Here is a 10,440-nt window from a genome sequence, read left to right on the forward strand (position 1 = left end):
GGGTGTGCGGCGGAGCAGAGGGCAGGTCCGCGGGTCCCAGGCTGTTGCGGCGCTGTGTGAAGGTGAGCGGCCCTCCCTGCCTGCCTGCCGAGGCCCTGCGGGGGCTTCCTCCTTTGTTGCCTTGCTCGTTTCCTCCTCTGCAGCCGGGTGTGCTGGGCGGTGGGTTTCCCTGCCCAGGGTTAGGATTCACCTGCCAGCTTGAGCTGCTGGTAGCCTCCACCCAGCTTGAACGACCCCCTTCCCCTGCCCGCTCCATCCTCAGACACCGGGCAGTATTGCCCCCTCCCGCCCTGCCGCCCCGCAGGCCTGGCGCGCCCAGGTGGGCGATGCACCCTCCAGGGCCTTGGTCTCCCGCTGCTGCAAACCCTCCCCGCTCAGGCGTGACCCTCTCCCCCGCCGCACAAAACGCCTCCGCGGACCGAAGTGCCTCTCCTGTGACATGGCACCGCAGTGATTCGCCTCCCCGGTTGCGCTGCTCGTGGGGTTTTGTTCTTTCCCCTTCCTACACAAACGCTGCCGCGCAAAATGCAACCGGGAGCCTGGGTAACGGGAGCTGCCTGCGCTCTGCCGCACCTGTCGCTGCCCGGTGATGCGGAGCGCGCTGTTCAGACAGGTAGGGACCGTGGAGAGTCCCTAAGTTAAGTGTTTTTAAAAAAAAAAGGAAACGAGATACATTACATATTATTTTCCTAGTACCGTGGTTTGAGTATGAGTTCGTTGTTCTGCTCCCCCTCCATCCCCGAAACAAATAACACCAGTTACAGAATAAGTATTTGCAAAATGTCACCGATAAAAATAAAGTTAGGCAGGGGGGAAAGACGTCAGGCTGGTAAAATTCGGGAGTTGGCTACTTATGCGTCTTCTCAAGCCCCGACGGTTGTAGCAACTTTGAATCGGTAGCGCCAGTTTTTATGGCAGAGCCGTAAAGTTGTGAAAGCACAAGTTCAAAATCAGTGGCGGTGTTGACACGGCACATGAGTGAGACGCGTTCGGCTTGTCATGTGTAGCGTGAGCTTCCCTTCTCCATGGTTTCACCTGGGAAAAGAAATACCGGTAGTTAGCGTTTGAAATGATGCTGTTCTGTTCTTACCTGATTTCATCTTTGTCTCGTTATACTGTACAATTAAAAGCTCGTACATCAAACGGTTGTGCTTTTCTCTGAATAAAACTGATGCAGTTGAATAATAGCATTAACCCATTCTCAAGAGAACCTGGCAATGTAAAATGTATGGATGAAGCTATGATAAAAAAATTCTGCTTCAGAATATGCTTGCCCTGGAATTACTGACCGTTTGATCTTATGTGCATGTGCGTATTGCCAAAGAGCTGTCATGCGTTTGTGAGGCCCAGGTCTTCAATACCCACAGTGAAGAGCTGGGATTTATTGCATATGCAATAAGCATAAAAGTTGAACTGAGTCTGAAACTGGTAATGAGACATTCGCTACCTTACTGCGGTCTTTTTTTTAAATTGTAGTACAGACGTACATTGAACTTCATGTGTATGTTAAGAAAAGGACCCATGCCTGATAAACTCATTACGCTCTGGCAGTAACACCCATTAGTAATATCATACGTTTACGTGTGTTATCTGGGTGGGACCAGACAGAACAAGCTTTTCGCATATAAACTGAGAATATGATGAGACACCAGAAGGAAGAAAAAAAAGTGTCAATGCATGTAATAGGACGTTACGGTTTTGTGAAAGCTTGTTGGTTGTTCTGATTACAACTAATAACAGTTGCTGTTTCAGCAGTAATGGTGCAAGAAACTCTTCACAACTGTTGCTTATCTACTTCTGGAATCAGGACTCGTGGTAGAGGTGATACTTTTATTAGACCAACTAGGTTTTTCTCCTGGGTAGAAATTTTACAGTCTTTTCCTCCTATGCCTGAAGAAGGGTGTTTGTGCCTGAAAGCTTGCAATTAAAGAATTTTTTTTTTCCAGAAATCTAGTTGGTCCAATAAAAGATATCACCTCTACCACGAGTCCCGATTCCTTTTTGCTTCTAGACCAATATGGCTACAACCTGGATGCCATATCTGCTTCTGTGTTTTTGTGATTTCCAGGATGTGCTGGTTTGGGAAGGAGCCTCTTTTTGGCTGTGTAGTACAGGGCGGTCCAGCTGCTAAGTGGCTGGGCGTCGCATGGCGTGGAGGCTGCACCAGCAGGGGCCACACGAATGACAGCCATGGGCTCCCATGCTGCACCTCACCCTGTACCACACACGTGGGCATCCATCCCCCAACACTGCTGCACCATGCTGCGGGCTCCCCCGGTGCTGTGGGCTGCGCCACCCCACTCTGTGGGGCAGGAGCCGATGGATAGTGGGGTAGAGAACCCAGCTGCAACAACCAGGGAGATGGGGGCTGCACATCAACTCTTCGTGAGCTGCATGTGACCACTGGACCACCAGTATGACTGCCCTGCCTAGTACGCTAGAACTGGACTCGAGTGACAGCCACGCTTATGCTTTGTATTGTCCCTGTGGTACTTCCACTTAAGCTACCTCTTGATGTAGGCTGTAGCTCAAGTATCCAGGTGCTGTTCTGCGTTCTTGAGAGTTGCTACTGCAATAAGTAGGGGAAGGCCCATCGATCCACTGCCCTTGTTCTTCCACTGCTCTGGTCAGGTGTTTCCAAAAAAGCCCTGCTGCTGGAGTGCAGGGGGCTCTCATGACAAAGCAGAAGACTATGCTTGGTTTTGGAATATGTGCGCATGTAGTCTCTATCTGTCCATCTTTCTGTCACTCTGAAGTATAGCTATGCTGGTTCCTGTGGGTTACGGCTCTCTGCATATTTAATCGGAGCCTCTCTCGCAGCGTAACATCGACGGCCTTTATCAGGATCCTGCAGGCGAGGGCTCTGACCTTGCATACGTGTATGCTCTTAACTTGCCTATCTTGAGCCTTCCTGTTCAAGTCAATGGAATTACCCATGGTGATAAAGACTCATTCACAGACTTAACCTTATATATAGGCTTGGGGTTCAAAATAGTACGGCACCTTCCATAGTATACAGTTATCAATAAAGACAGCACCTGACAAGAGCAGCACGTTAAGGACAGAGTCAGGTCAGAGAACTTTTTCACATTGCACGGTGAGATAAGAGCTTTGGCAAGCCTTGCATGGTATCGCCAGGCTTAATGATCTAGCGCAACTTTCTTGTTGGATTGTGAGAACTTTATTTTATGTGTTAAAGCAAATTAAGTGAAGAAAGGTGTGAAATTTTATTTAATGCTGGCCTGTAATTCTTTTTTAAATAACCAGAGGTTAAATGCCTCAGAGGTCAGAGGGACAGTCTCCGTCTAAGTACATTTAGGTTTAAGTTTTCTTCTTGATTTGAAGCTCAGCGTTGCTTTGATTGCACCGTGCTGTGGTAAAGAAAAGAGATGTCTAAAAACATCTTTCTTTCAAATGCCTTAACTACCACTTCGGTTTAAGCTTCTGAGTCGCAGTTTGACATACCTTTCAATTCTGCAGTGCCTTTTTAATCTGGAAATCTCAGTGCACTTTACAAACATCAGTGTTGAGCCTTGTGATACCTCTGAGAAATACCAAAATGTTATTATGCCCATACTGAAAACAAGAAAACTGAGGTGCACAAATTGAAATGTATAACTCACAGTCAGTGACTCAGTGGTGCCCTGTGGACTGTGATCCAGAATACAACTTCCATAATTTAACTCTGGGCTCCTTCTCTTTGTACACATACTTACACATACTTTAAGGCTACCTATAAATCAAATGGAAAATACCTAATGTCACGCACTCAACAAAAGCACTTTTCTCCAAGTGAGATAATGATGGAAGGAAGTAGGTCAATAGAAGCTTTTATTTTATTTTTTTAAGTAGAACGCTGATGGGAAATGCATTCATACCTGGACCCTACGCTCTGCCATAAGTTTCACCTGCTTTGTCTCCACAAAAATGAAGAAGTCAGCTACTAAGTCCATGTCTACTTTGTGTCTTAATTTTCCCAAGCATCCTTATTTAATTTTAAAAGGGAGAGAAAGAGAGATGTCCTGCATCTGTGCCATGTTCAGGATTGTACAGATTCACAAAACATCTTCTAGCGATATATTTGACAATATTGTTTGAGTATAAAGTATCACTTGCATAGAGCGAAATACTTGCATTACTGTTGTTAGGCTCAGTTGTCATTTAAACCCAGGAACACCTGCAAAACATGAATTGCAGTCCCACTGAGAAATATTCCTAAGTATTAAAGCCATAATCCATGACCTGGACAGCTGCAAATAGACCTTGCTTTAATTGACTTTGTGAGCTACATGATTCCCTTGGGACTGTAAAAAAGTAAAATGAGTCTTTCCTCCTAAATGTAGCCTTTGAAACTTAACAAATTCAGAATTGCATTAATGGAAACATTTGCTTCTAGATAAGTGCACTTGTTCAGTGCTAGTAATTAATTTGAACTGGCCAGTTGCTCCTGATAAGCTTCTCTGCTGCAGAAACCAGGCATGCAGTATGCGCAGGAATTCAGCCTCTGTTAGTGATACACAATGAGAGCAATAATAGGTAAAAAAGTACTATGCCTGACTGCATACTGGAGTCTTGTTCGGGGCTCTTGCTTATGATCATCAAGTTATTGGAAGTAGAAGTGTCACTCTGTTGCTGCTGACACATTCTAGACAGGCTGTTTCTCGTTCCTCTTTTAGTTCCTTTCTGTTTTCTCTTTCGTTCTGTTAAGACATTGTACAACTCCAGTTCTGTTACACAGCAGGTCTGATTTCCATCTAGCTCTGCTTTCTTCTCTTTTCTACATTGGTCTCTCTACTGAAATGGTGCCGCTTGCCCTGCATACCCAATCATTACCCTCTCAAGCCAGAACCTGTTTCTTAAAAAACACATTTTACTGCTACAAAACTTCCCAGCACCCACCTGCAAATGCTTTTGCGATACTTTGGACCACTTACGATTGTCCTTCAGCTGAGCATGCATATTTTATAGAGGCCTTGATTCTGTAGTTGATTCAAATCGGAGGTCTGCCCTTAGAGCAGCAGTTCCCAAACGGTAGGTTGCAACTCCAAATGGGGTTTCAACGTCAGTGGATAGGATCGCGGGGGTGGAGGGCTGTGGGTTGGGAGTGAGGGGCCATGCTGAGGAAATGGGGCCATAAATGGGTCATGTGGAGAACAAGTTTGGGAAACACTACCATAGAGGGTTCAGAATCAGGCCTTACACAGTTCTTTTGTGAAAAACAAATGTCTTCGATGTGGCATCAAGTGTGCAGATGGCACCAAATAAATAGTTGCAGCCTTTGTTTAGGTTCTTAAAAGTTAAGGTTAAATTGCACCCCTGGGTGTGTCTGTCATTCTCACTGGGTGCATTTACACGTGCAGTTAAAGGCAGAGCAATAAACTCCTGTGTAGTTCAGGCCGGAGTCAACTGCTCCTAAGTATAGCATCTACATGTGCGCCCAGGACAGCAGCACTTGGAGCTGGGGCAGAGCAGCCCGGGGCTGGCAGGGGACCCAGGGGGTCAGCTCTGGGCTCTGGGTGGTGGCATTGGGCAGTGGAGGGGCTGGCTGGGGCACAAGTGTGCTAAAGTGCGGGGCTAGGTGGCAGGCAACCCTCGCACTTTAGCACCCTCGTGCCCCAGCCAGCCCCTGTCACTGTTTACATGCGTTTTTCTGTGTACTAAATTACTCTGCCATAGGATAATACTGTTCCTGATAGTACTATCCTATGGCAGAGTTAATCAATTTACTACACCCTAATACTGGTGCATGTGTAGACTGTGATGCTTTACTGCGGAGCTAATTAATTAACTCCACAGTAAAGCGCATGTGTAGATGAACCCAATGAGAGCTTTCTATGCACTTATCCAAGGGCAACATTTAGGCTTTGGATCTACATTTCAGTTCAAGGTGGGCTTATCAGGAGGAAATGAACTGGTGTGACTGTGTGTAATTCAGGTGAAGGCAGAGAGAAAGGATGAAGCAGAAATGAACTAGTAGTAGACCTGGGAGAAGGAGAGTTCAGGACCAAAAAAAGAAGCATCTTCTGATTTTATGTAGTATGCTCATTACCTAGAATCATATCTCCTACACCAAAGGAGGGATTTGAGCAGGAAGGGAGTTTTTTTGGTTCACAGATGCTCATTAATTGCATGGAGGTTATTTTAAATTCAGTTAGAGATACAGCATTTGGTCTAATTTTAGGTAATTGTTTAAGAACTTAATTAATGATAGGTTTGAAGCCATCCTCAGAGTCTACCAATGAGCAATCCATTGCTGTCAGGTCATTTTTGGTTTCATGCATTGACAACATCTAGGTAGAATGGGCATTCAGCTGCCAAGAGAATAATAAATTCCAGCATTTTGTTGGGCACTTCTGAAAGTTTTTAAAGAAAAATTGTTGACCCTTAACTGTAATTTTTGATACAACCTTTTCATTATGTTGTATTTTAATAGCTTATTGAGTAAGTTAAAAGACATTATAATCACTGCTGCAAACATTAAATAATGTAGCGTGCTTCCTAATATCATTTTGGAGGTCCATTTGTAAGTAATTTTAAAAAGTCCCAATTCTGTAACCTAGCATTTCAGTATTTAAAAGGGGCTTGCACTGAAATTGTTTAGGATTGAAATGTATAGGTAAGTCTGAAAATTGTGGAGCACTGGTAATTGCCAGCTAAAGGCCTCTTTTACAACCTGTTATTCAGTTTTGGGCTTGTGGGTATCCTGTTCCTAGCTTAAATCCTGTTCCTAGACATGTGTCTTCAGGCTGATGGTTCATGTTAACTCTAACCTTGCTCTGTTTGACTGGGAAGGTCTGTCTGATGCAGTGGAGACTCGAAGTATAAACGTATAACAGATTTCTGCTGGCTATTTGCGAGCCCAGTGCTGCACGATGGGGTTGATAATCGACTGCACTCTTCATCTTGTCTTTCTTTGCTCTAAGCTCCTCCGGCCAGGAGCCTGTTTGGAGTCTCTGGCTGTTGCTATTATCATTAAACATCGCCATGAGAATAGCAGTAACCAACAAGGTTGCTGCCTCGTTGTGGCAGGTGATATGCAAACATAGTAAATGATACCTCCTTAGGACAGGGCTTAGCTTTGAACGTGCCTACTGATAAGGGCGGATAGATTTAATATGCAGGAAATTTCTCTGAAATTTAGCCCAAATTTTCTTTTCCTGCTCCATCCCCACATCATTTCCTTCTCCCTGATGTTTGTGCTGGTGCCTGGCACACTGGTCACCATAAAGGTCAGTGCTTTGCCAACTGCTGTTTTCTGTTCTAAGCATACAGTGTGATTATGAGATAATTCATGGAAAATACCGAGTGAATTCAAGCTCCTGTGTGTACCAGTTTCCTTGCATGTTTTGTTCACACTCCTCTTCTCCTTTTATCTTCTTGGCTGCCCCAAGGCACTGTGGGTTACAGGTGTAGGCCTTCTCAGCCAAGCACTGATCAATGTGTTCATTCCCCGATGGAAGGCCCAGAAATGTCTTTGGAGTGCTTTTTACTTTGGATTTTTTTTTCTTTTCCCCTTTGCAGGTGAAATATTAGAAATGCTGTCCCGATTAAGAACAGTGGCCACTCCCTGTGTGCTGGCCTGCCGCAGGGTGCACACAAAGGAAAAAGGCAAGCCACTCATGTTAAACCCAAGAACGAACAAGGTTAGTAATTTGCATTTATGAAACATCTTATCTCCAGCTAGTAACAGTCCTGTGGACTTTGATCTGGGGTTGAAAATCATACTGATCTGAGCTCAGGAGTTATGTTCAGTGTCAAAAGAAAGATATGGGTGACTGAGGATTCAGCAGGGATTTTAAAGTGTGATGTCTTGGGAACAAAATTATTAGGGCTGGCAACAACTGCTTTCTGCTGTTGTCGGTCTGCAAGTCCCTGATTTCCAGGGACATGAAACATTACTTAAATAAAGTTTAATACAAGTTCATTAAAAATTACTTCTTTTTGGTTACCATCTTGCTTTGTTGGCTTAAACTGCAGTTGGCAGCCATTATTTTGGGATCAGTATTTTTATACAATAGGAGCAGTTTTGAATCCACTGTGGAGTGGTGAAAAGTGTTCACCTCTAATTCTAAGGGTGTGACCACTGTAATGCTATCAAAGTATGATTTTGTAGTGATCCTAGTATAGTGAAACCGCTCTGACTTTAACCCTGCTCCATTCAGGGCCACAGTTTGGGTGATTTAGCTTAGTTGGGTCACTATGGGATCATGTAGCTATAACAAATTGTAGCAGCTGATGGTCCTGAACACTATCTCCCCTCCCTTTTCAGTGAGTGTGTCAACACATGCACTTTAATGTGCAGTACACCATTTTACTGTGCATTAGAACAGAATAGCAAAAACTGTGCTAATGTGTTAATGCACAGGAAAATTAGGCTGCTGCACCTAATGCATCACTAAAAAAGCATGCACTTTCACTACCCTCATTTAGGGCAGTTTAATGCGCATTTAGTTAGTACCTCACATTGGAGGTACTAAATTTAATGCAAAGTAGCAAAAATGCATTAATGAATGTGTACACGCCACCAATATGTCTAAAAAATGCTTTTGTCCATACTCTTAAGTCTTGGTCTTGATCTTCAAAGCTGTCAGTGGCCTCCCGACAGGGACCAAACCATACCATTGTGATGCATTGTGAGTTTGTGTAGCGCAAGACAGTGCTGAAGAGGATGGAAACTGCTTCTCTGCCCTTTCCGAGAACTAGAGGGAAGAACAAGAATGGAAGAATAAAAAGAATGATTGCAAACTACCCAGAGAGGGAGGGATAAAACTTATGTCTGTATTCAGACCACTTCCTGGTAATTGGATAAGGGGCTCAGATAATACAGAGGTGGATGCTATTTAAATCCTGTAGAGATAACGCTAGTGCTCAGCGAGTTAGAGAGTGCCAAAATCCGCTAAGCATTGAAGTGGGAGTGGAGCTGGGTGGGAGTAAGGAGCAAAGAAACATGGAGTTCCTGAATTTACATGATTTATCAAGCTCTGGTATTTCAAGCCTTCTTAGAACTATAGACACTTTTAGGAGAGCAGTGGAAATGATTCCAAGACTTACAAGCTTTTTTTCCAAGTGCTGGTTATGCAGCAGTGGTCAGAAAGAAAAACAATAGCTCCCTGTTTGCTTCCCTCACCCATTTTGTTTGTAGCTTCTAATGTTTTTCTGAGGCCCGCTGCTTTTTGGCGCAGGAGCACACAATGCATTAATTTTCTGGCAGACAAGGTTCCTTGGGTGAATTTGATATCTTTTATTAGACCAACCCAAATGGTTGGAGAATAGTTATTAAGCAAGCTTTCGGGTTCAAAAACCCTTCGTCAGGCTCAGGAAGCTGCAGCAGTCGGTGTGTGCTGTTCCTGGATGGAATGAAAAATGAAGAAGCCAGGGGCTGGGCTGGGCGGGGGAGTCAGTTGCCAGGCAGATTATAATGTGTCAAAAATCCAATGTCTATGTTTAGTCCCTGATCTCTAGTATCCAGCAGGTTGATGAAATGGAGTTCATAGGCTCGTCTCTGGGATGTGTTGTGTAAGTTTCCCTTGAGGATCAGGACTGAGAGATTGGAGAGAGAGTGGCCCTCCTGTGAGAAATGTGCCCCCACCGGTAATTGGGTGTTTCTGTCTTTGATGGATTTCCGGTGTGCATTCATTCTGGTGCGCAGTTGTTGTCTGGTCTCTCCTACATATTTTCCATCAGGGCATTTGGTGCATTGGATGAGGTATACTACATTCCTGGAGGTGCAGCTGTAAGATCCTGGGATGCTGATGGCTCTGTTGTGGGGTGTAGTAATAGTGGGGGTGGTGGAGATGTGGGGGCAGGTTTTGCATTTCTTGTCCTGGCACGGTCTGGATCCTTTTGGTGTGTTCTGGGGTTGAGGAAGTTTGCTTCTGGGATACCACGTGAAGAACTGCTGCAGTACAGAAGAAAAACACCCACAAATCGCACACCGCTGGTTATGACCTATCACCCATCCCTTGAACCTGTACGGAAAATCCTCAAAAAATTGCAACCCATATTAGAAAAAGACCCTATTCTTAAAAAGATCTTCCCAGAGCCACCCATCCTAGCCTTCAGACAAGCACCGAACCTCGCCAACCTCATCACCAGAAGCAAACTTCCTCAACCCCAGAACACACCAAAAGGATCCAGACCGTGCCATGACAAGAAATGCAAAACCTGCCCCCACATCTCCACCACCCCCACTATTACTACACCCCACAACAGAGCCATCAGCATCCCAGGATCATACAGCTGCACCTCCAGGAATGTAGTATACCTCATCCAATGCACCAAATGCCCTGATGGAAGATATGTAGGAGAGACCAGACAACAACTGCGCACCAGAATGAATGCACACCGGAAATCCATCAAAGACAGAAACACCCAATTACCGGTGGGGGCACATTTCTCACAGGAGCGCCACTCTCTCTCCAATCTCTCAGTCCTGACCCT

The 10,440-nt window shown here is 44.9% G+C and overlaps 1 protein-coding gene across 1 annotated transcript in view; it reads left to right on the forward strand.

The window, feature by feature from the left end:
• The first annotated feature begins 6 nt into the window (after positions 1-6).
• The window catches only part of ME2 (malic enzyme 2), a 48,467-nt gene continuing 38,033 nt past the window's right edge, over positions 7-10,440 (forward strand). Inside the window, exons 1-2 of the mRNA XM_006033140.2 lie at positions 7-62; positions 7,522-7,643. Of these exons, the coding sequence (XP_006033202.1) occupies positions 7,536-7,643 (108 nt within the window). The 5' untranslated portion in view covers positions 7-62; positions 7,522-7,535. The remainder of the gene's footprint in view (positions 63-7,521; positions 7,644-10,440) is intronic.

The sequence above is a fragment of the Alligator sinensis genome, unplaced genomic scaffold (genome assembly GCF_000455745.1).
Source record: "Alligator sinensis unplaced genomic scaffold, ASM45574v1 scaffold24_1, whole genome shotgun sequence".
Lineage (NCBI taxonomy): Eukaryota > Metazoa > Chordata > Crocodylia > Alligatoridae > Alligator > Alligator sinensis.